Raw genomic sequence first — 25,705 nt, 5'->3', positions numbered from 1 at the left:
CGTATTTTTTTTTTTTTTTTTTTTTGATCTGGAGCTTCTCAGATTTGTATCCTATCTAACCAGGGCACCTGGGAGCTAGTGTTTGACAAGTAATAGGGTTTGTGACGTAGTAACATTTTAATGACTCTAGAGGTAAACATTAATAAGTAAAATTACTACCATATTCCATGAAGTCCAAGGCCTGGAGGAGAGCAGCCTGGTCACAGTTCGGGGCTGAACTCCACGTAACTGACAGGTTGGCAGCTTTGAGAGAGAAATGATTCCTGGGCTGGGAGAGATGGTCCAGGGAAGATGTTTAGGCTTAGAAAAGGTTTGGGAGTTTGGTGAAAAGGATGAAAGAAGAAAAAATAGCTATTTTCCCCTCAGCTCTTCCACTACTCACTTTTCAGAGGCCCTAAGTTCTTGGCTGCAGTGATAATCCTTTTATCTAAGTTCTGCATGGAGGCTGAATTGGTCCTCCTCTGTCACTCGAAGTCACTGGCATTGCCCAATTAGCAGAATTTATACCTCTGGGTGAAGACTGATAGGGTGATTGCAGTGCAACATCAAAAGAAGTTTCTGGCAATTAGACCTTCCTAGCACTGGCTCGGGCTGCCTGCAGGATAATGAGCTCCTATCAAGGCTGGATAGGAAGATTTGGGACCCACAGGATGCTGGACTGTGCATAACATGAAGAGAGGCATCTGGCCCTGGGACTTGGGAATGATTGGCATTTAGTTGTGTGGTTTCTTAGGGCACACTGGCCTGACAGTTGAGAGAATGGAGGCTGAGATCAGGGGTTTCTGAAGCATCTGTCTTCTCAGCCACAGCCTCACACCGGCAGTCTCTGGCACCATGTCTTTTCCACACGGTGGATTTAGGTCCACGAGATCGGTCAGATCCATAGCTTGGAATGTTCTAGAGAATTTCTAGTTACTTCAAGATACCACCAGAAAATAATTTTTATTTCTATCCTTTATAAAGATTTTTTTCTAAAATCAGTAAGTGCAGTTTTGGACCAGGTGTTTCTATTTGTATATTTCTGGGATGAAAGCAGCCTTCTGAAAGGTACTAGAGTCACATTCGGACTGGACTGTTTTATGGAGAGCTCTCCTAGGAGGCATATGTATGGCTGAGAATGGACTGAAGAAAACACAACTCACTTAAGGGCTGGAAGAAATCTGGTTATTTGAGGCTTTCAGTTGTTTAGGGGTCTGGTTAGCTGACATTTCCCTTTCTACTAGAAAACCTCGAGGGATCTGTTTCATCTCCTTCAAGTGGCAGATTCCCGGACCCTCGGTTTGTAAAAGTGTTAGCAGTTCCTTTTGACGCACCATGCATTCAGATGGATGAAGGTTTCGGATACATTTTTTTTGTCCTGATAGATGGAATCTGACGTAAGCAGCCAGATAATCACTTCCTTTTTAATACGTTTCCAGGAGATTCTCAAGCAGCTTCCTGCCATGCCTTTTTCAAAAACTCTGATCTTTGATCTAAAAATTCTCCAGACTCTCCTTTTAGCATTTCAAGTGCCTTTGTGCATGTAAGCGTGGTTTTACCACCATCCTTGATGTGGGCAGATGCACATGGATGTGATTTTTGTGAGCGGCTCACTTTCCTTCTTACTCTGCAGATACCACCTTTTATCACATTCTTCGACTGTTTCTTACTATATAGAGAGGTAGTTTGTAATCTAAAGGTGTTTAAATATTTCCATCAAGAAACTTTCAATGGTTTGCCTTTGGTAGGTTTTATCTCAAAATCATTTTTTAGCAGCTTGGGATATACTATGGCTGTGGATGAGTGTGCCTGTTTTTCTTGAAGGCAAGCTTGTCGGATGCCTACTAGAAGTAAACACGAGGCAAGGAGTTAGCCAGTCCTCACCCTCAGAGAAATTCTGGGCTCGTGCACAGGGTCAAGAGCATGGGGCAGAGCCAGCATTGCCGACAGGTGGAGGGACGGAGGCAGCAGGATGCTGGGGAGATGGCGTGGAGCGGACCCAGTAGCCCTGGGCTCTCAACAGTGTCTTTTGAGCCCTCTTCCTGCTTCATAATATCAGCTCATTGCCTTGGAGGTCTTGGAGTTGACCATGACCCAGTGGGGAAAAGTAAGAGAGCGCATCAGAAATGAGAGGTGTTTTACATTGTATTTACTACCTACGTGTGCCACCCGACCATACGAACTCAGCAGCCTTATTCTCATTTAACTCCCATGTTACTATCAATGTAAATTAAAAATTAATTCTGGGCTGTGTGCAGTGGCTCATGCCTGTAATCCCAGCTCTTTGGGAGGCTGAGGCGGGCACATCATGAGGTCAAGAGATGGAGACCATCCTGGCCAACATGGTGAAACCCCATCTCTACTAAAAATACAAAAATTAGCCGGGCGTGGTGGCGGGCGCCTGTAGTCCCAGCTACTCGGAAGGCTGAGGCAGGAGAATTGCTTGAACCTGGAAGGTGGAGGTTGCAATGAGCCAAGATCACGCCACTGCACTCCAGCCTGGGCAACGGAGGGAGACTGTCTCAAAAAAATAAATAAATAAAATTAATTCTGGTAAAGCCTTCTGTTTCCATCTGTAACTACAAAAAGTTTATAAGGGATTTTTAAAAATAATAATGGCCAGCATTCATTAGGTGCTTATTATGGTCATTGTTCCGCTTATTACCATGACGTCATTAAATCTAAGAAGTCTTGATTTTTTTTTTTTTTTGAGTCAGCATCTCACTAGGTGGCCTAGGCTGACCTCGAACTCCCGGGCTTCAGGGATCTTCCCGCCTCAGCCTCCCTAGTAGCTGGGATTACAGGCACACACCACTGCACCCAGCAGGGACTTTTCTTGAGACAGAGAGAACTGGAACATTATAGTATGTTAACTGCACAGCTGACATTTAAATATTTGACTCTATCACTTTCCACTAGAGGCTGCAAAGCCAATGTTATAAATGTAATAAACAGACTCCCAGAGTTCTATACTAGCATAGTATTTGCTGTTATACTACAATTTTAAACTCTTTAATTTTTTCTTTACCATTTTCATCCCACCCTAAGCTTTGTTTCCTAGGAATTTCCTAGATATTTTTCAAATGATGGTAAATGACACTTGAAAGGTTTTCTTGCCAAAGCTTGGCTTCTTCTGGGTATATATTCTTCATCTCTCTTTTTAAAAATCCTTGCTGTCTTCTCTGGGGGTGGTCATTACTAACTGGGAAGGTTTTGTTTAGATGAGAAGGAAAGAAGATATTAGTAAAGCAGAGAAGGGGAATGTGGATGTGGGTTTAATCAGCCCTAATAGAAAATTTGGTGGCGAGCCATGGACTGTTTAACACATGAAACAAAGGTAAGACTGCTGCTGCTTGAATACCAGTTTGACTTTATTATTTTCCTTTTTGTGTCAATTGTGTATCCTGCACTTTCTCACCGTGTGCCCCCCCGCCAGTGGACACTCTTGGTAAGTCTACCATCCCAAATCTCTGGTGGCTGCTCACGGTGTGGTCCTTGCTGTGGGCTTTCCGTGGTTGTCCAGACCTCTGCTAGCTGCCCAGGTTTTCCTACCAGCTCAAAACAATCAACTGTGCCTACCTAATTTTCCACAACTTTAAGAAAATTGTGTGTGCGTTGTGTTTTAATTGTTCTCTTTTTTGGATGTTTAGCCATTTACAATGTTAGCACAACACTCTGAGAGCCTTTGAATCATCATAATTCAATATTAGACTCATGGAAAAAAGAAATACAGAGTGACTTAAACTGTCATTTCCACAGTAAATAAGCATTTTTGCATACATATATACCTGCGTATATATGTATCTATGTTTTGATACATAGAGCTGCAAGCCTCAGAATAATTCTCAAATCAGATTTGGTTGTGTTAAGCTTGCAAAACATCTTTAACTTTGTCCTCTCTGCAAGACCATATAGTTCTTTCCATAACCAATGATTCATTTTTTAAAAAATAAATCAAAAGTATTTCTTATCTCAGTAGAGTTTGTGAAATGTTTCATTTCAGAAGTATCAGATCTTCCAATTAAGTAATCAGAATGATTCTTCTTGACTGAATGTTGAACTTCACTCTGTGGATGATCATGCTACCAAAACTTCAAGTTGCTTTTGGAGTCTTGTTGCTGTCCCTCTGTCCTGGGAGGTCTGTCTGCGAGGTGTCTGTGTGGTTTATCTTGCTTGAGTGTGCCCAGGTGTTCTCTGAGCATTTTACTGAACAGCTTCAAAGAGGCTTTTGAAGTGGCTTCTGTCATTTACAGCAAACCCAGTGCACAAAGGTCTCCTTTGATGGTTGGGGCTGACACAGCCCACTATCTTAGGGGACACTCGTCTGCCTCTATTTCCCCTCATGGCGATGTTGGGCTAGTGGTTCACCAACTTTAAAAAGGATCATCCTTTCCAGTTCTCAACATTGTGGTTATGAAACAGCTTGCACAGTTTCTAGTAAACCTTTGGAAGGAAGGTAAGACACAGCCACTGTTTTGCTTATTGCAGTAAAATTCACATCACAGAATTTATCATTTTAGCCATTCGAAAGTATAAGTTTCAGTGGCTTTTAGTACATTCATGGTGTTATGCAACCATCGCCACTATCTAATTTCACAACATTTTCATTATCCCCGAAAGACACCTCATGCCTGTTAAGCAGTCCCTCCCTGTTTCACAGTCTCCCCACCCACACTGACCCTGACAACCACTCATCTGCCTTCTGTCTCTGGATTTGCCTATTCTGGACATCTTATACAAATGGAGTCATATAGTACATAGCCTTTTGGGGACACAGTCCCTTGAGTCTTGAGTTTTACTGGAACCTTTGCCGAGAGCCTGGCATGAGTCAGTTCATGGAGTAAATAGAGCATTTTATTTATTTGAAATGATGGGAGGTCAGTTTGGAATGAAAAGAAACTGTATAGCCTTTTGACTTTTTGTAAGTTCTAAAGATTCTGCTTATCTTTCAAAGAGAAATCTCTGCAACCCCCTTTAATTTTTTCTCTTATAGGGGCTGGTTCATAGGCAAAGCCACAGTAAATTTGGGTATAAAGACACAAGAAAAGTTCTATGATTTGTAGCTCTCATAAATGTTTAAAATATTTATACAGAGAGAAAAGAATAATTCTTTAATTATTTTTAAGAATTGGCTTGGCCGGGCGCGTTGGCGTGGTGGTGGTGCACGCCTGTAATCCCAGCACTTTGGGAGGCTGAGGCAGGCAGATCACCTGAGGTCAGGAGTTCGAGACCAGCCTGGCCAACATGGCAAAACCCCATCAAGATCAGTGACACAATCTCGGCTCACTGCAACGTCCACCTCCCGGGTTCAAGCAATTCTCCAGCCTCAGCCTCCCAAGTAGCTGGGATTACAAGTGCCTGCCCCCACACCTGGCAAATTTTTCTATTTTTAGTAGAGACGGGGTTTTGCCATGTTAGCCAGAATGGTCTTGAACTCCTGACCTCAGGTGATCCTCTTGCCTTGGCCTCCCAAAGTACTGGGATTACAGGTGTGAGCCACCCTGCCGGCCAGTGCTGGGATGAATATAAGCAAAAGGTGTAACCTGGCGGCAGAGAGGAAGGAGTCTCGCTAAGCCTGGGGGTAGGGTAGTGATAATGAGGAGCATGAGGGGTCAGCTATTAAAGAATGAGGAGGGGATATTCAAGGTAGAGAGGACAGCATGCACCAACACATGGCTCTTGTCATTTAGAAAGGAGCACCAGCAACAGTGGTGAAGGGTAGACGTGTCACACTGTGTGTGTGATGCTCCAGGGACAGCCTTGAGGCAGGGCTGTCATCCCACCAAGGGTGGACTGTGTGCATAGAGAATCATAGTGACCCTTGGCTACTCAGCCTCTGGCTTCCTGGACCGCGTCTCCCCACCCCACACTGACCTGCCTCCAGGATGGTTCAATCACTGGGCCTCAATTCTGATCAGACTCCAAAGTGGACCCCAAATGCCTCTCCACATCATTCTTCCTTTCTTGGAAAAAGCCTGTGAAATGTGAATCCTTCCCCCTAGGCACAGTGGTTCCCCTAGGCTCATCCCCCAGCCGTATCCAGCCTATGCGCTCACCCACAGGAATGTTTCTTATGTTTACAAAACCAGCAGAAAGCACTCTCAGAATGACCCTGAGACCTGCAGTCAATGGATCAATGGCTCTGCCTCTATGGTAAAAATTGAATCGGTCTAGATTCCCTGCAACCCCACGCCTGTTGATTTTTGAAGAGGGACAGTACTAGGAGCTCTCCTTCCCACAGGGATGTCAGTGGAGTGAGGAGGAAGAACAAGGAGCAGACGGTGGGATGGTTCCAGCCAGTTCTTCGAGGCCAAGCCCAGGGCTTAGAAGGGCTGTTGAGGAAGTACAGAATGTAGGCACAGCCAGACCCCTTCTGTCTGGGTGGAAGCAGGGGTGGTAGAATTTTACCCTTAGACCTATTGTGACGATCAGAAAGCTGCCCCTGACCTGAATCCATAGATGTCTGAATTTAACTCAGAAATCTCCTGCAAGGCCGGGCACAGTGGCTCATGCCTGTAATCCCAGCACTTTGGGAGGCCGAGGCGGGAGGATCACTTGAGGTCATGAGTCTGAGACCAGCCTGGCCATCATGGCGAAACCCTATCTCTACTAAAAATACAAAAGTTAGCTGGGTGTGGTGGCATGCACCTGTATTCTCAGCGACTTGGGATGCTGAGGCAGAAGAATCGCTTAAACCTGGGAGGCGGAGGTTGCAGTGAGCCGAGATCGCTCCACTGCACTCCAGTCTGGGCGACAGAGTGAGACCCTGTCTCCAAAAGAAAAGAAAATAAATCTACTGCAAAGAGATGTTGCATTTCAGGTGAATGCATGTAACCTTCAGAGGCCGGGCTATTTATTAGATGTATTTTATAACTGAGGATTCTAGGTAAACACAAGCCAGACAGATCCACCAGAAGCCTAGAGCTGTGAACTCTTCCTTTGCAAAGCTTGTCTCCAGTAAAACCTCACGTAGACACAACTCCTTGAGTGCCTTGCCCATGACTCTGGTCTCAGAATGCCCTGGGTATGCCTGTACACAATAGGACTGTTAAGGTGCAGTGCACCTGACTTCCCTGTGGCTGCATTTAGGGGCAGGGGAGAGGTATGTAGAGTATGGAGGCACACCAGGAGCTGAGTATTTTTCTTAGCGTTAATTTTTGACCAAATACAAAACAGCAGAGAAGGAAACAGACAACTTGCTTGAAATATTTATTCCTTTCATAGTATGGTTTTCATCTCCCTAGAGAACACCAACGGGATGGGCAAAGCCTGACAGAATGGCAGGGTGGGGAAGCAGTTGCTGCCTCTCTTGAGTTGCAACCCATCAGCCCTTTATGGTTTTCATAGGACTAATTGATTCACACCTGGTGCCATTCTTCCATTCATAAACATCCTTGACTGCTGCAGATGAGTCCTGCAAAACACTCCAGCCTCCATTTATTAGTTTGTTCTTTCATTAATTCATTCAGGAAAGGGGTATGACAAGCCTCCTCTGTGCTAGACTCTGTTAGCTGCTAAGGAGGTAAAAGTAGCATCTACACTCAAGCTCTCCCCAGAACGAAGAATGCATTTATATTCCAACATCAATTCTCTGACCGCAGCTGGCTGTCCTATTCAGTTATGACACTACCTAGTGTTAGTGTAGACCCCACAAGCTAAGAGTTCAGTCCCGTGAGACTGCCCCAAATTCAATCATCAGCCACAAGTGGGGTCCTCAGATTCCTCACACTTCTGCCCAGCCGACCACAAATTTGGGATTTTCTATGACCCCCTCGCCCATCAAGTTTAATAATTCTCTAGAAGGACTTGCAGAACACAGGAAAGCACCATATTTACAATGACTGGCTTCTTATAAAGAATGCAGATTGTAGCCTTGTTTACTACATTAAAGATGTTCAGGACTCTACTGAAGCCCTTGAAGCCTTTTTGGCTTCTAGATAATTCCACTGTGACAGTGTGTATTTGGATTAGACTGTGGCTTAACTGGACATCCAGTTAGTAAGTGGCGGTTGTTGTCTGGGTGACAGATGATGGTGGCCTGGGCTCAGGGAAGTGACCACAGAGATAGAGAGGAAGACAGGTGGATTCAAGAGCTACTTAGGAGAAATGCAAATGAAAGAAGGAAGAGTTGAAGGCAATGGTAAATTTCTGGATCCGGTTGTCAGGTTGGCAGATGGTGGAGTATTTCTTTAACCACAAAGGAAGAAGCATTTTGGAGCCGTGAGGATGCTCTGTTGGAGACACTCTGGATGGTGAGCTGCAGGTTGGCCTGGGACATTTTCTAGTTGTTCTCTGAAATGTCTCTTTTTATCCTTTGCTTTGATAAACAACTGATTGCCCAGGGACCAGTGAAGAATCTTGATGATAAAACTCTTACTTGTAGTGAAAGAATCATGGGATCTTTTGCATTTTCTTACATCAAAAAGGACCTTGAACTGAAAGCTCTCTTTAAAAAACAAACAAACAAAACAAAAAAAACCCCACCCTACCCTGCATACTATCACCTGCTAAACTACCCAGTGTCAGAAGGACAACTTCAGAGATGCCGTGGTGGCAGCTGATAGTGCCTGACATTTAGTGAGTGCTCAGCACCTGCTGGGTGTTGTTCTGAACGCTTCATGTGGATTAGTTCATTTCCCCTCCCAGCAGCCCTGTGAGTTCGATACTGTTATTATTTACATCCCACAGGTAAAGGGAAACGGGGGCACAGTAGGTTGAAAAATAACAGAAATTGAGTTTGTTTGAAAAATTTTAAGGCTAAAAGCCTTCAGTCTTATCTAATCACATCTATCTTTTGATTTCAGGTTGGATTTTTCTTTTGGGAATCAGTCAAAACCCACTGTGGGTTATTAAGAGTAGAAGATGACTTATAAAGGGATAATGAGGATAGCCTCCTTTTGCTGGGAAGACAGAATTTTTCATTCCAAATTCTAATCTCCAGTGTCACCTTGCATGTCCATTTCTGGATTTATATTTTGTATTTTAGTATTTATATCCCATGTTTCATTTGACTCTGGGATACGAGCAATTGTCAGATGCACCATTATTTTCCAGACCACTAAGAAAGGAAAAAAAAAAAACCTACCGATTAAACTGTAACACACCATTGATTGTAAGACACACCCTGATTGGTGAGGTGTAAAAATGGGGGAAAGTGGCTGTCTTAGAATGAAATATCTTAGAATGAATTTGTGTGAGTCAGGGGCGGTGAAAGTCATTTTGCAGGATTCTAATGGCTTCTCCATTCACCTCTCTCCGAAGAAAGAAAGGACTTGGGGTGTTTTGCTGATTCCTGGCAGCATTCTTGGCCCAGCGTATCCTGGGTTTGCTCTTCCCCATTGGAGGGCCCTTTGCCAGAGAACAGCCGCTAGCTTGTTTAGCCATGAAGCTTGCCATGTGAGTGCAGCTTGTGTGTGAAGAGGCTGGGCCAGTACAGATAACACCAATCACATTTCACTGGCTTTTTGATCAGCTGTTTAGCTCCCTGGCGGCTTGTTCCCAGCATTCATGTTTGCTGTGAGTAGGAAACACAAAGAACCTCATCTTCAGAATGAGAAAGACTTGGGGCTGGATTCTAGCTGTACCCGTGGCTAGCTTAGTGCTCATGATTGTGGCCCTGTGCACACCACTTTGCCTCCCTCAGTCTCAGTTTCCCCATCTATCAAAAGGGATATTCATTCCTGCCTTGAATGTGTTATGTAATGATTAAGGAAAATAAAATGCAGGTGTTGAAGTTGATACAGGATCTTTATTTCATTCCAGAAAACTCTGTAAAGTTTCCTCACTTAAAAATTCCTTCCTTCTGTGGCCGGGTGTGGTGGCTCACACTGTAATCCCAGCACTTTGGGAGGCCGAGGCAGGCAGGTCACTTAAGGTCAGGAGTTCGAGACCAGCCTGGCCAACATGGTAAAACCCTGTCTCTACAAAAAATACAAAAATTAGTCGGATGTACTGTCTTGAACCCAGGAGGCAGAGGTTGCAGTGAGCTGAGATTGTGCCGCTGCACTCCAGCCTAGGCAACAGAGTGAGACTCTGTCTCAAAAAAAAAAAAAAATTCCTTCCTTCTTTAGGGGTGCTGCCTTGGCCCATGACATGATGCATTCGCAATGCTTTGCCCCAGGAACATTTTCTGCAAAGAGAATCATCATCATTTCCCCTGGGGTGGGGGGATAAGGGGCTCCTGGCTGCTGTTCATCAGAATTCCCCAGCGTGAATACACAAGACCTGGAAACTAGCACCAGGAAAAAAAAAAAAAACTCAAGACTGAAGATGCCTAAGATATTACAGAAGAAAGCTGAAAGCAATTCTTTGCTCAAGAATTTTGTCTGGGAAGCCCATCTAAGGCACCCCCTCCCTCCTCCTCTTGGCTGCTTGATAGTCCTGGAATTGGGTAGTTCTGAAGCATTAGGCCATTTAAGGGCATGATGGTTGAGGCCAGTGAGCAAACTTGGTCAAGTTGTATCAGTGCTTGATTCATTTACAAACATTTGAACACCTGCCGCCTTCCAGGCAAGTGTGCTGACTGAGGAGATACAGTACTGAGCAAAAGCATTCATGGGTTCTGCCCCCGTGGGACTGCCCCCTGACTAGGGGAGACTGACGTCAATCAAATAACTAGAGAAATAAAGATGAAATTCAAACCGGGGGTAGTGCTGCGAATAAGTATAAGGGATTTCAGAGATCAAGTAAGAGAAGCCTAATCTGGGGAGAAAGTTCACGGCAGGATTCTCTGAAGGATCGAGAATTAAGCGAGACCTGTAGGATAAAAGGTGTTAGGAATGTAGCAGAGGGACAGCGGAGTGAAGATGGGAAGGGGCCCAGGCCCTGGAGGATGAGAGGGAGAGGAGAGAGGGAGAGAATGGCCCACAAAGGCTGAGGCTATGAGGTAGACAGGCAATGACCTTTCATGCCTTGCAGGGCAGGCCATGTTAAGGACATTGGACTTTCCTTGAGAGCAATGGGAGCTGTTGAAAAGCAGTGAGAATATTTGCATTTTGAAAGTAATCCACGGCCGGGTGTGGTGGCTCATGCCTGTAATCCCAGCACTTTGGGAGGCCGAGGCAGGTGGATCACTTGAGGTCAGGGGTTCAAGACCAGCCTGGCTGACGTGGTGAAATCCTGTCTCTACTAAAAATACAAAAATTAGCTGGGCATGGTGGTACACACCTGTAATCCCAGCTACTTGGGTGGCTAAGGCCAGAGAATCTCTTGAACCTGGCAGGCGGAGGTTGCAGTGAGCTGAGATCACACCACTGCACTCCAGCCTGGGCAACAGAGCGAGACTCTGTCTCAGAAAGAAAAGAAAGAAAGTAACCTAGGGCTGCTCTGGGCGAGCTAGTCCAAGTGCAGTCTGGGGTGAGACATTAGGGGCTGTTGGCATCCGTTCAGGTGAGAGATCGTGATGGCCCAGTGAGGGTGGAGGTAGCAGAGGTGAGACAAGAGGATGGAGTCAAGTCCGTGGGAGCTGGAATAGCCAGGACCAGTGCTCAAGGAGTCAGTGGTGACTCTCCTAACACTGCCGATGGGAGTGAAGTGAATGGGCTTTTGTATATATTAAATCAGTACCAACACAACTCTCTGAATTTGTGGACCTCAAAAGATCACTCTATCTTAAAACCAGTATATCCAACTGGGACATGAAATAATTTCTTTCACAGTTTTTTTAATAAATATAATTACATGTTGTATTAATGAATTTAATAAATAAACATTGTAGTTTTAGCTTATCATCTATCCTGAATGGAAATGTCCTGACTATAATTATAGCAATCTTTACAGAGTATACTTATTTTAGAATGCTACAATTTGAGAGTCCTTTAATTATAATACATATTTAAAATAACTTTGCTATAATCATAGGATAACTTAAATTTATATTTTCCAAATTAGATAACACTGGGTTCTGTGGCCTTTTTTTCTTTCCTATGTAGATATATTTTTTAAAGTCAGCATTATTAATTATGGATAGACATGTGCCTTATAACTTATGAAAGGAAGTAAACATACATTTTTCCAATTTCTGACAATCATAGGCTGTTATTTTTTTATTTTATTTTATTTATTTATTTTAGATGGAGTCTTGCTCTGTCGCCCAGGCTGGAGTGCAGTGACATGATCTCAGCTTACTGCAACCTCCCCCTCCCAGGTTCAAGCAATTCTTCTGCCTCAGCCTCCCCAGTAGCTGGGACTACAGGCATGTGCCACCACGCCCAGCTAATTTTTGTACTTTTAGTAGAGACGGGGTTTCACCATATTGGCCAGGCTGGTCTCGAACTCCTGATCTCATTCATGATCTGCCCGCTGCGGCCTCCCAAAGTGCTGGGATTAGAGGCATGAGCCACCGTTCCCAGCCTCATAGGCTGTTATTTTTTTAAATTGCTACCATAATCAAAGCCCACCGAGCACATTTGGTCAAACACGATGTGTCTCAATCTGGTGTCTCCCGACTTCTGTTCACCGTCCTACACGAGAGTAGGATTCAGTCCCACGGGGGCAGAACCCATGAATGCATTCTACACAAGAGTAGAATGAGAACATTCTGAGGTGGTCTGCAGCCCTCTGTGTTTTGTTATTAGAATATCATAGAATAGATCGAGAGACTAGAAGTAACCCTGTAGACCAGCCCTGAGTCATGTGGCCCAACAAGGCCCACAATTGGCCATGCTATTTGGCTGGTTGCAGAGGAAAAGCAAGGGTTTACAGCTTTCCAGAGCTTCCCTGCTGGTGGACTCGTATCATACACACATTAAGTATATGTGGATTAATTTTGCACTAGCCAGCATTTTAAAATAGAAGAGAAAACTCACAGTTTTCATAGTGCTGGTGACACCCAGCCTTCCCTCTGTAAGCCTTTGTCCACAGGTGGTGGGTCTCTGTGAACAGAGCACCTGCCCTGAGGCAAATTCCCGGAGAGAATGGGAGAATGTTTTTACAGGTTTCTTGTCTACTAAAAACACATGAAACCAGTGGCTCAGTGGCTGGACTAATGTATGGTGGTGATTACTCCTACATCCTTGAGGAAGAAATTGAAGGCATGGTAAAGAATTATTCTGAGGGGTGGAGGTAGTGACTACATGGAAGAATAGGGGAGTGGGTCACCTTGAAAATATGCTGAAACACCCAGGCGCTGTGGCTCATGTCTGTAATCTCAGCACTTTGGGAGGCTAAGGTGGGAGGATCACTTGAGGCCAGGAGTTCAAGAGCGTCTGGCCAATAAAGCAAGACCCAATCTTTACAAAAAAATTGAAAAACTAGCTGGGCATGGTGGTGCACGCTGGTAGTCCCAGCTGCTTAAGAGGCTGAGGCTGCAATGAGCTATGATCATTCCACTGCACTCCAGCCTGAATGACAGAGCAAGACTCTGTCTCCAAAAAGGAGAAAATTATGCAGAGACTTCTCAAGCAGCAAATTTCTTACATATAGTAGTTCCCCCTTCTCCTCAGGGGATACGTTCCAAGACCCCCCATGGATGCCTAAAACTGCAAATAGTACCGAACCTTACATATACTGTGGTTTTTCCCATGCATACATGTCTATGGTAAAGTTTAATACATAATTTAGGCACAGTAAGAGATTAACAACAGTAATAATAGAACAATTATAACAATATACTGTAATAAAAGTCATGTGAATGTAGTCTCTTTCTCTCTTTCAAAATACCTTATTTTACCACACCATGGGTAGCTGAAACTTTGGAAAGCAAAACCACAGAGGAGGGGCCAGTATAGCGTAATCGTTGGGTAGCACCCCTCCGTGGACTGAGATACATACTATCTACACATTTGTACTCACTTGACTGATGAGAGTTATATACACAAAGCTGTCCATACTGTATTTACTGGCCATCTAAGGCATTTTCAAGGGTGATCTTTGACTATAATTTTCTCATTATGTGCTAACTTAGAACTTATTCCCTGTCTGAGAAGTGACTTTTCCTTACTAAAATCTGACTACCTTTTCTATTGGGATGTGCTTTAAGCCTGATTGCCTCTTGCTCCAAATTAAACTTTCTCCTCTGCTTATGAGCAAAAAATACAGAATATGTTCCTACATCCAAGGCAATTTTCCCTGACCCTTTCTTTCTTCAGACCAAATAGTTCATTGCATTTAATGTTCTCTACATCACTAAGAGGGATAGATGGAAACTGCAGGGCCCTTCCTACAAGGCGATGGGGCAGAGAATAGGTTCATTGTTAAGGGAATTAGGCAGTGTTGCTCAACCCTGCCTCTGTGCCATTCTTTCTGTGACCTTAGATGAGTCCCTTGACTTCTCTAGGACTTGGTCTCCATTGAAACATGAGCAGATTGGCCCAACTGGATAACCCCTTCCAGCTCTAACATTTTGTGTTGAAACTATTAAACAGACATTTATCAAGCACCTGCTGTAGACACACATGACATTGTACCAGGGGCTGTGCTGGGAAAGACCAAAATCCTGCCCTGAAGAAGTTTAGAAATTATCTCTCTGGTTCGAGTGATAGGTGAGGCCCCTGCATAGGCAGCCCAGGGTGGAAGCTCATGAGCTGGTTGTTCCCTGCTGTCACCCTGCTGTCCCCACCTACAGATCAGATTTGTAGTAGCTGCTCCTTTGGACACAGTGCCTGTTGGTCCATGTTTATCTTTTAGGGCAGCAGGCTTCTTTTGCAAGAGGCCATGGTCTGGGGGCCATACCCTGTGTCACACTACTCTGCCATTGTAGGGAGAACTGGTACAGGCAATATGGTAAATAAACGGATGTGGCTGTGTTCTAATAAAACTTTATTTGCAAAGATGGTTTGCTGACCATGTGTTAGTCATTCAAAAGATTAACACCCTGTCTTAAATTCCAGAAATGGTTGCCTGCACCTAACTGGGGTCTGTGGACCTGGCCAGATAATTCCTGAACATGGGCCAGGCTCCGCATAGACCCCACTTTCAGTTTTTCATCAGCAGAGACCTGTCTGGAGGTCTTGTTGTTACTGGGCTTGTTCTACAGCAAGAGCATTCAAGACTGTCCACTAGAGAGTCAAAGTAACTGCCAAGGATTCCCATGGGCCCCCAGAGCCAGGAGAGCAGATGCTTGCCACCTTTGTCTTTAGGAGCAGACCCTTCTATCCAGACAGAGGCTCTTTGATTGAGATTGACCCAACAAAGCCAGCTCTTGCCCGTTTTTGGAAACACCCACAGGCTCTTACCTTGTTTCCACATCTCTTAGCCTCTTCAGAATGTTCTGAAAGGAAAGAATGCTGTCTGGCTCTGTGTTCCAGGCTTGTGTTGGCAGAAGAGTTGGTGGGGGTTGTGCAGTGTGAGAAGGCAAGTCATAAAGGGTTGCCCCAGGAAATTTTCCTTGTCAGGAATAAGCCAGGCTAAATGTGCCCTTTGGGCATTGGAAATTGGAAATGGCTGGTCCTAGAAAAACAGCCACCTTAAATCCTTTTGGGGCATGAATAAATACTTTTTTTACATCCTGGAAAATTGTGGTTTTGACTCCAGCAAGGACCCCAGGGAGGAGGGGCACTTGTTCCAGAAGCTGGTGTTTCAGCAAGCCGTGCTTGGGTCTCTGTTTTGTGCAGGGAGAGGTGATATCCAGCCTCAGTTGGACAGTGCTCTCCAAGATGTCAATGATAAGTATCTCTTATTGGAAGAAACAGAAAAGCAGGCCGTCCGGAAGGCTTTGATTGAAGAACGTGGCCGATTCTGCACCTTCATCTCTATGCTGCGGCCAGTGATTGTAAGTTAATGGAAAACTCCAGAAGGTTTAAACTGCTGGTGTGGAGGTGGCTTCCTTCTAATTTTATCCATCCACTGTTGAGTCATGGAGAATCTACTGTCAGGAATCACGATGGTGGAATCTCTTGTACAGACCAGTGATTCAGTGCAAGCTGATGGCCACGTAGCTCACTCCTCATTCACTGTTCTAGTACCACTTGTTCCACGTTACTTTGTCTCACCAAGTCAAGAAGGCTCAGCAGAGTGGTTCTCAAAGTGAGGTCCCCAGGTCAGCAGCATCACGTGGGAACTGGCTAGAAATGCAAGTTCTTGGGCCCAACCCAGACCCACCAAGTCCAAACCTCTGGGGGTGGGGACCCAGTTGTCTGTGTTTTAAAGAAGCACTCCAGGTGGTTTTGAGACTCACTGTTGAAGTCGAGTACCAAGGGGTGACCGTGAGATGAATATCCAAGAGCCTCAATGAATAAATTTAGACTTAATTTTTAAGGAAATCATTTGCATGCCGTAATTGAGAACTTGCACTGTAGGCATTCTGGAAGCTGATTCGAAGGTACCAGCTCATTTCCCTTAGCCCTAGCAAAATGTCTGAATTTGAGTTGTTCCTCTGAGCATAGAACTTTTCCATGGATCATTCTAGCCTGGCCCCGTAGTCCCAACTTGGCACTTTGATAAAGCACATGAGATGTTTCTTCCATGGTCCCCAGCTCCTGTCTTACTTGTCTTTTATTAAGTTGGTGGAAAAGCATAAGAAAGAAGGGGAAAAGTTAGCCTCTGTTGAACACACAGGCACTGTCACAAAGATCTGGACCAAAATATCTCCAAGTTGTGTCATCCATTGAAGCTAAGCAACTTCAGAAAAGGGCCACAGTGTGAAGAGGGCTGTGCTGCAGGATCCCGTGGGAACACACAGTCAGACCATCTGAGCAGGCCTGGCAGTCCCCCAGGCCCTGGGAGGGAGGCCTGTGTGTTCCCCACTGTCCCCTGTGCACAGGTCACTCCTCCATTATGGCAGATTTCTTTTTCCATCTCATTTCCCAAAAGGAAAGGCATGTAGTACCTTCAGCAAAGATTTGTCAGTCCCATCAGTGCCTTTTCTGAAAAACTGAAAGGGTTATACAGAGACCCTAATGAAAACAATTGGACTAGAGCGATGAAGGGAATCACTCAAGATAATAACATTTCATGAATGACTTTTCCTTCAGGAAGAAGAAATCTCAATGCTAGGGGAAATAACCCACCTTCAGACCATCTCGGAAGATCTAAAAAGCCTGACCATGGACCCTCACAAACTGCCCTCCTCAAGTGAACAGGTAGGCTTCAGGGGTTAAGCACTTACAGGATCAAACCAAAGAGGTAAAAGCTCAAGGCCCTGAGTGTTCCTGTGGCATTTGTCAGGTCTTAAATTATAGTCATATTCACCATGTCCTTCATGATGTAATATATGAAATCACCATAGCGAGCTGTTACGTAGAACCTATTGTGTGTCAGGCACTGTCCCAAGCTCTTTACATAGCCTGACTTCCTCCATTCATCTTCATGATTATGCTTGTTTTATAGAGGAGGATGCGGAGGCACTGAGAGATGGAGTCACTTAGCCAGGTTCACCTAGCTAGTAGGTAGTGGAACTGGTATTTGAACCAAGCGGTCAGGTTCCAGATCCCACACACTTAATTGCTGTGTTCATCTGCCCTCTAGAAGTCAACTCTCCTAAGAACACATCGCTGGTGTGTTTTGGTTGACATTGTCAACCATTCTCCATTTCTCCCATTCTAATTGAGCAATGCATGGAGAGCTCTCTCATCTTATGAAAAAGATGACATTTTTATGCTTTATTCATTTAATTCACATCACACGCACACTATGGGAAGAGACATATTTGGGGGAACTGATGAATCACACGCTGGCTTTTGTGCTTGGTAACAATCTTTTCGTCTCCTTGGAGAGCTGGCTCAGAGGGCAAATTTGGGAGCTCGTGTTTTCTATTCTGTCAAATTATATTTATTAGACCAGAGCATGCATGCATTCACTTGACAAATAAACATTTACTGAGTGCTTCTTATGTGAATGAAAGGTGGACCTTATACTCATGTGGCCCTTTGTCAAGCAAGGGAGACGGATATAGAAATAATGGTGAAAGAATTGGCTTGTTCTTGATTCTGTCAGGCTTTAAAATTTCTAGTGCTGGTCAAATAGGGCAGAAATGACCACTGAATATCAAGTGGTTAAAATGCGCTACCAACAAGTCTGGGAACCATGATTAACTTTATGGCATTACAAGAGGAAAATCCTGCAAATTCTAGCCTTGGGTAAAAATGGCTCTTATAAATTATTAATTGGTCACTGTATTTCTCCCTCTCTCGACTGATATTTCATGATTTTCCTTTTCCCTTCCTTTCCTTCTCCCTATTAATTATAGTTTTACTTTCTCAGTAAAAGGATTATGACATTGATGGATTTGGTACTGTGGCTCTTCAATTAAAAAAAACTGTTTTTTAACATGTTTTCCTTTCATTCCCACCCCCACAATGGCAGCCTTTTGATGCTTTGGTGGATGTTAAGCTTTGATGGCTAACACTTCCCTTCTCAGCACCTCGTTCACCCAGCTGGCTCTGTCCCCTTAGGTGATTTTGGACTTGAAAGGTTCTGATTACAGCTGGTCATATCAGACGCCACCCTCTTCCCCCAGCACCACCATGTCCAGAAAGTCCAGTGTCTGCAGGTAAGTGAAGCCGGGGTCCACTCTTGCTTTCAGGACGGGTCATTTTTCTTTATGCTAATGTGAGCAATCGAGCCAGTCCCTTATCTCTTAGAATGGCTCATTCTCAAACAGGAAATAGGGGGATGATGAGCTGAAAGAATGGTAATTATTTTGGTCTTGCTCTTTAGTCTCTGGATTAATTTTGGATCAGAAAGAAAACCCCATTAGCCCTTGACTCGTGGATGTAGCTTATTCTCTCTCACTTGTATGTTGTAGGGATTTTCCCATTCTATGAGATCACATTTGATTTTCCTGTTTAGCAGAGTGAAAACCTTCTAAGGCCTAAAAAATGGTGAACCTGGGTTGATTATTACACAGGCTGATCTCACTGTTGCCAGAACAAACGAAGGAAGTAACAATGGCTTATGCCCTCATTTTGCCCCATATTTTTGTTTCAGGGTTTCATAAAGTAAATAGAGTTCTTGCTCTGTCAGTCACTGCTACTACTAGCACCGCCATTACCACGACCACACCTCTATTAATTAGTACTGTTCCCTATTGGAACAAAATCTGTTGGAATAGTTCTGCCATCTGCAAAACTGTTGTCTAGCAGTTTTCTGTTAGAAGTCAGTTCTTGGCTTGCCGAGTAGGAAAGTTTATTTTCCTCTCCTTGAAAGACGGAAGCATGATGTACCACTTATCTCTCTTGGTATAGTAGTCCTGTTACTCTTTTAATTTAACTTTCAAGGCCAAATGAGTTTCCACTTCCTGTGTATTAGCACTGAGAGTAAAGGGCAGGATGGATCTGCTTAATCTGTCTATGGTGATGTTTTGGTGCACGCTGATGCCTATTTCCTTTCACTGCGGAGCTTGTACACTATACACTTAGCAGGAAGTTCAGACCTAAGATGCTGCATCTTGGACATTCTGCCCCCTGAAGATATTGGTTTGTTTCTTGTCTTTCGTTGACTGTGTGTGTCTGCGCGCGCGCGCGTGTGTGTGTGTGTGTGTGTGTGTGTGTGTGTGTGAAAGAGGCCTTTTTGTTGTTGTTGCCAAGAAAAATCTCTCGTTAGTGTAAAACGAAGTTTCGTGGCTGTTTTTTTCTTCCTTATGATTTTAGTTTGAGTAGAAAACCATGTTGCACTGACATCTGCAACTCTGAGGCTGCCGGGGTGGAGTTGCTGTGAGCTTTACTGTCGGTCCCCAACTGCCCCCTTCTGGCTGACTAAAAGGGAAAGGCAAAAATCATGATATTTATTCTTCACTGCAGCGATTTCCTCCAGCACGCTCCCCTATGTCTGTCTGAACATTTGCACCAAGAAATTCTAGTGTAGAACAGTCACACAGCCCCTGAGTACCTTATTAGCTACCAGATTTTGCAAACCAGAGTCTCTTGCAGGCTTAGGAGTGGAAACCATGAATTTTCCAATCCCAGCCCTAGTTGTTTACTTCATCCCTGCTGGTGCCTCTACAACTGCCCTTTTTATTTCAGCTCTGTTTGTTTGGACCATGGGAGTCTGTTTTCTGCTTTTTATGATCTAAGTTACTATACAGAGTGTGGAGCATTTTTTTTTTTTTTTTTTTTGAGATCGGGTCTTGTTCTGTTGTCCAGGTGGAGTGCAGTAGCACAATCTCAGCTCGCTGCAACTTCTGCCTCCCCAGGTTCAAGCGATTCTCCTGCCTTGGCCTCCCAAGTAGCTGGGATTATAGGTGCCTGCCACCATGCCTGGCTAATTTTTGTATTTTTATCAGAGGCGGGGTTTCACCATATTGGCCAGGCTGGTCTCGAACTCCTGACTTCAGGTGATCCACCTGCTTTGGCCTTCTGAAGTGTTGGGATTACAGGCGTGAGCCATCGCACCCGGCCAGGAGCATGTTTCTTATGAGTGGAGATGGAATGCAGACAGAAATCCAGAGCGGGTGTGTCATTATTTGACATCCTGTTTACTGTGCCATTTCAAGAGCAAACAGCTGAGCATTGATTGCCCTTAGTCGCTGAAAGCTGCCTGCCTCTTGCCAAGTGTGCTATTGTGCCAGACCCACAGATATTTTAACACAGAAACAGCTGGGGTCAGAGTAAAACCATTAATTAAAGCATCACTTTGTTAAAAGGTAAAACACATGCACACCAACCTAGTGAGTTGATTTGCTGATGTTCTTTACAGTGGGCTTGACCAGACTCACCTAGGATGAAATCACCTCAGCAAATCCATTGGCAGTGCTTAGCTGGGTTAGCCTTGGTCATGTGGACCCAGATGGTCCATCCAAGAACATTCCAGTCATGCTGAAGCCCCAGTGGGCTTTGCTGCAGGCTCATGGTTCCTGCAGGCAGATTAGCCCTGTCCCTTTTCTTGCTACTGACATCAGCTCCCCTCGTTTTGGTGGTAGGCGAAGCAGCAGAGTTGGGCGCACTTGACATTTTAGAACCCCAGACCTCCCTCCTAAGAACGCCACATGGTTACCATCAGAGACCTGAGTCCTGGCAGCTGTATTTCCCCCCGGATCACCTGGAAAAGCGTTTTGCTGACTACCTTCATGATTTGGTGTTTTGAAAACGTGTCTTGTGGTTTGCGCTGCATCTCCAGGGCAGAGAGCTAATTGCATTATGTTGTGCTCCTCTCTCTTCTGCCTCTTGTCTGTTCCCCTCCTTCCTCCTTCCTCCTTCCTCTTACCACTGCCCGCCTTTCTTTACCTTCCGTGCCCACCCCTCACCCCTGCTTGTCCTCCACAGCAGCCTGAACAGTGTCAACAGCAGTGACTCCCGGTCCAGCGGCTCCCACTCACATTCCCCCAGCTCACATTACCGCTACCGCAGCTCCAACCTGGCCCAGCAGGCTCCTGTGAGGCTGTCCAGCGTGTCCTCCCATGACTCAGGATTCATATCCCAGGACGCCTTCCAGTCCAAGTCACCATCCCCCATGCCACCAGAGGCCCCCAACCAGGTAAGGGTGCCCTTGGCTCCAGGAGCAGCTGTCACACCTGGTGCCCTGACCACCGTCAATGGCCAGAACCAAAGAAGCACCTTGGCTTAGACAATCCCCTGCCCACTGACTTGAGAAACCTCTGGTTTAATTTCTCATCTTTAGATGTATTGTTCCCCCAAAGGGAGAGGTGCTATAAGTGGGTTTGAAGCCTGTCTCCGTGGTGGTAATGGTTGCATTACCACATCGATTTGGAGAGCTCTCATGTAAGTAGATGGATTGAAAGAGGTTTGACCACCCTCAGGCATCCCTGTAAGTGCCCAGCTTGGCATAATTAAATGCTGTAATTAAAGGGCATTGCACAATGGGGACACCTCCTCCCCCACATCTCAGGTTCTCCCTGAATGGCTGAGATTCTATGGTTGAATAGCGCTTCCAATACCATTCCTTGACGCTCTCAGGTTCCTTTTATCAATCTGTGTTGAGAATGAGAATGAATCATCAGAGCTTCTGCACATAATTCTGTTGGCACTTAGATTCTGGAAGGGAAGGTGTGGCAGAATCTCCAACTACAGCTGGGTTTAATGGTGCTAGGCCCAGCCCAGCCCAGTGGTTCCAGCTGGAGCAGAAAGCAGGAGCTGGTCAGGGCATCTGAACACCCTTCATGTGCATCATCAGTGTATGTGATCCTCTTTCTGTCCTCTCTCCCTTAGTGTCATTGGGTTGGTGTCGGCCTTGAACTTGGCAAGTAGCTCTACATACAGAATGCTGGGTGCCCCACAGCCCCACCTGCTGGGAAACCCATGTCAGAGCTCTGCGTTCCTCTCCTCACAGCTCAGCGCTCTCATTAGCATTTTTCAGCCATCCTGGGGGACTGTGGCCTCTGTCTGTCTTCCTTGGATACACACTCAATTTAAAACGCACTCAGAGCCAAGAGCCACGGCTATAGTTTGAGAGTGCTTCAGGGTGCGTGTCCCAGCCGGGGTGCTTGGCTCGGTCTGTAAGGAGCTCCTCTTCCCCGCTGTGTGCTTCACTAAACCACATGTGCTGCTCACAAGCAGAGAGGGCAAAGGGTCAGGAGGAGGGCTGGAATGTGCAGTTCCTCTGGGCTGTTCTAGTGTGCAGCATAATTGTGTGTGTGTGTTTCAATTGACTGACAAATTAACATAGTAGTGTGCACTGACACCCCTTTCTGAAAAGGAGGGGCCACGTGCTGCAGCCTTCCCTTCTAAGACTGGGAGTGTAGATGGGGTAGAACAGAGTGTTTCCCGTGGCATGGAGGGAAGCAGAAGAGGGCATGTTGGGTTTACTTAAATCTGAAAACCTGTGCCCAAGACATGCGTGGCTAGCAACTCTAGGGTAGTTTTTTGTTTTGTCGTGTTATGTTTTTAAGACAGAGTCTCGCTTTGTCACCCCAGGCTGGAGTGCAGTGGTGCAATGTTGGCTCACTGTAACCTCCGCCTCCTGGGTTCAAGTGATTCTCCTGCCTCAGCCTCCCGAGTAGCTGGGATTACAGGCACGCACCACCATGCCCAGCTAACTTTTGTATTTTTAGTAGAGATGGGCTTTTGCCAGGCTGGTCAGGCTGACCTCAGGTGATCCGCCCACCTCGGTCTCCCAAAATTCTGGAATTACAGGCATGAGCCACTGCGCCTGGCCACTAGGGTAGTTTTAATGAGCTCAGGGATGCTACAAAACTTAATAGAGAATTCTTATTTTTTAAGAAAGGCATTATGACTGCTTATTATTATAAGGTAAAGGGGAAATTGAAGGTCATTGTACAGATCACATTAGCCAGAGGGTACAATCTCCTGAAGGCAGTAACCTCCCCTTTATTAGGGAGAAAGGGGGCATACATCTAGGAGGCGCAGGAGCCCTTCATTTCTCTACTGAGTAACACAGGTCTGAGATGAAAGCCTAGTGATGGAATTTGTTCAGAATTCTCTGGTTTACCTCCCTCCACTCTTCAAATTGTGCCCTCACCCATCTGTGCCCAGGAGTGGGGCCATGCCTTCAATGAGGGTCTTACCCTAGAGCCATTTATTCCATCTGAGTCAAGAGGTTCTTTATTTTTTTTTTTTTTTAAAAAAAGGTTCTTTATAAAAAATGAGCAGAAGTCCAAAGAAATCTGAACCTGCAGTCCTGCAGTGGGTTACTGTTTTATTGTTTTGTTTTTGTTTGTTTTTTTGAGACAGGGTCTCACTCTTGCCCAGGATGAAGTGCAGTGGTGGGATCATAGCTCACTGTAACCCTGAACTCCTGGATTCAGGCAATTCTCCTATCTCAGCCTACCAAGTAGCTGGGACTATAGGCATGTGCCACCATGCTTGGCTAATTTTATTTTAGATTTGAGAATACATGTGCCTTGCATACTGGTGGGGATTGGGCTTCTATTTCCATTACCCAAATAGTGAACATTGTACCTGATAGGCAATTTTTCAACCCTCACTCCTTTCCTCTTTTGTATTTTTTATTTTTTGTAGAGATGAGGCCTTGCTATGTTGCCCAGACTGTTCTCCAATTCCTAGCCTCAAACGGTCTTCCTGCCTTGGCCTCCCAAAGTGCTAGGATTACAGGCATGAGCCACCACATCTGGCCGTTTTTTGTTGATAAAGCCCTCTAAACCTCAAATTTTTTAAGTTCACAGTTTCTCGACTGGGAAGTGGCACAAATGTGACTTAAATCCAAACCTTCCAACTTCAGATCCTGGGCTGCTAACCAGACACCGAGCTCAGAGTGCAGCTGGGATGTCCGTCCACCATGCAGTCTCTCCTTGCTTTGGGTCCACTGAGCCCCACACATTGTTGAGTGTCTGATTGGCTCCTTGCCCTTACAGGACAGGAAAGCAAAATCTCTGTTCCTTTGTAGGGACCTTTCTTTTGTAGGTGAAAGGGACAGAAATATGATTCTGGCCTCCCTGATGGTGAATACAGGAACACTTTCGGATAAATTACAATAGAGAGGAGTCAGCTTATTTAAACAAACTGAGGTTAAGCCAGAGATTGCAGTTAACAGTGAAAAAATATAAAGCAAGTACCTGGATGGACGCGAAGCAGTGCCCAGGAGACGCAATTTACATGAAAGAGATGATCATTGTCACTCATTCATTATTTTTTGAGCACCAGCCATGTGCCAGGTCCAGGACTAGAAGAAACTTGGGTGTAGGTGAGGTCACAGGAACAGTCCCTACCGCAGCTGAACATCAGGAAGCCAGACTGGGAGCGCATACCGTGGCTGACTAGTACTCCAGCAGGGACCTGGGGTTCCATTCAGATCAGCGTAAAGAGATGGCTTCCCAAATGAGACCTCTCCAGAGATGGTTCATTCCACCCCACAATGGCCACCAGAAACACTGTGCTGACCAGAGGGCTTCACTGCCCCAAACCCCACAATCACACTCCAGGATGAGAAACCTAAAAGTCTATCTTGATGAGGCTTCATAGCTGGAAACCACCCCTCATGGATCCACAGGCTGCATTTGATGAAGGGAGAGTCCAGGAAGTCGAGCCATTCCAGGCAGACATGTAGCAAAAGCCCAAGCCAGGATCCACCCTCATGCAATAAATAACACCTGTGCATATAAGAGAGGTGACAGGCAGGGCCTCCCTGGGAACCTGGGCCTGTGGCATGTGAAGAAACACCCAAGAGAGCACAAAGTTCCAATGTCATGACCAGATATTCTGGTGCCAGGCATGCTTCTGGGTCCCAGCAAAAGACACACAAATCCGTGTCCTTGGGGACCCACAGTCTAGCGATCTAGGGCTGGCTGGGTCGCACGCTTCTTTTCAAGGACTCGAAAGCCTCTGCATGGATGCAATTTTGGGGGAAAAGTAACCCTAACCCTCTGCTTCTCTCATCCTCCCCTCTTCTGTGTATATGTCTGTCTCTTTCTCTCTGTGTGTGCCCTTCCCCACTCCCATCCCCATTCCTTTTTTTATTTATTATATTTTGGTGGCGTGTGGCTCGGTTTCTTTTGGTCCCCTCGTGTGGCCCCTCCCCTGCTGCAGAACTCGTCCAGCTCGGCCTCCTCCGAAGCCTCGGAAACCTGCCAGTCAGTGAGCGAGTGCAGCTCCCCCACCTCTGTCAGCTCGGGCTCCACCATGGGTGCCTGGGTGTCCACAGAGAAGGTGACCGCCCGGGTGGCAGCCACAGCGGCCCCACTCTCCCTGGTCCCCCTGTCTGCTGCTCACACAGCCCTCACAGCCGCGGCAACCTGGAAGCTCAGAATCGACACCAAGAGTGGGGCTCCTCTTGGGGACAGAGGGTGGGACAAGGCTGAGGGCATTTTCTAGAATGAGTGCCTGGCTGCTGAACAATGACCACATGGTCGTCTCAAGGGAGAGGAAGGGGTATGGGGAATTTGGAGGTGTGAAGGCTTTCTCCCAGACCAGGTGTTGCG

General features: G+C 45.6%; 1 protein-coding gene across 5 annotated transcripts in view; it reads left to right on the top strand.

The window, feature by feature from the left end:
- The window catches only part of MTSS1 (MTSS I-BAR domain containing 1), a 178,720-nt gene that overhangs the window by 145,368 nt on the left and 7,647 nt on the right, over positions 1-25,705 (top strand). For 4 of the 5 annotated variants that reach the window (XM_054499017.2, XM_063669061.1, XM_054499019.2 and 1 more), the window contains exons 7-10: positions 15,531-15,688; positions 16,890-16,997; positions 18,309-18,406; positions 21,117-21,327. In XM_054499017.2, coding sequence (XP_054354992.1) covers positions 15,531-15,688; positions 16,890-16,997; positions 18,309-18,406; positions 21,117-21,327 — 575 coding nt within the window. Of the gene's footprint in view, positions 1-15,530; positions 15,689-16,889; positions 16,998-18,308; positions 18,407-21,116; positions 21,328-25,313; positions 25,434-25,705 lie in introns of all 5 variants that reach the window. The other variant, XM_054499018.2, reaches the window with a different exon arrangement.

The sequence above is a fragment of the Pongo pygmaeus genome, chromosome 7 (genome assembly GCF_028885625.2).
Source record: "Pongo pygmaeus isolate AG05252 chromosome 7, NHGRI_mPonPyg2-v2.0_pri, whole genome shotgun sequence".
Classification (NCBI taxonomy): Eukaryota; Metazoa; Chordata; class Mammalia; order Primates; family Hominidae; genus Pongo; species Pongo pygmaeus.
This window is presented reverse-complemented; position numbering and strand designations above follow the sequence as displayed.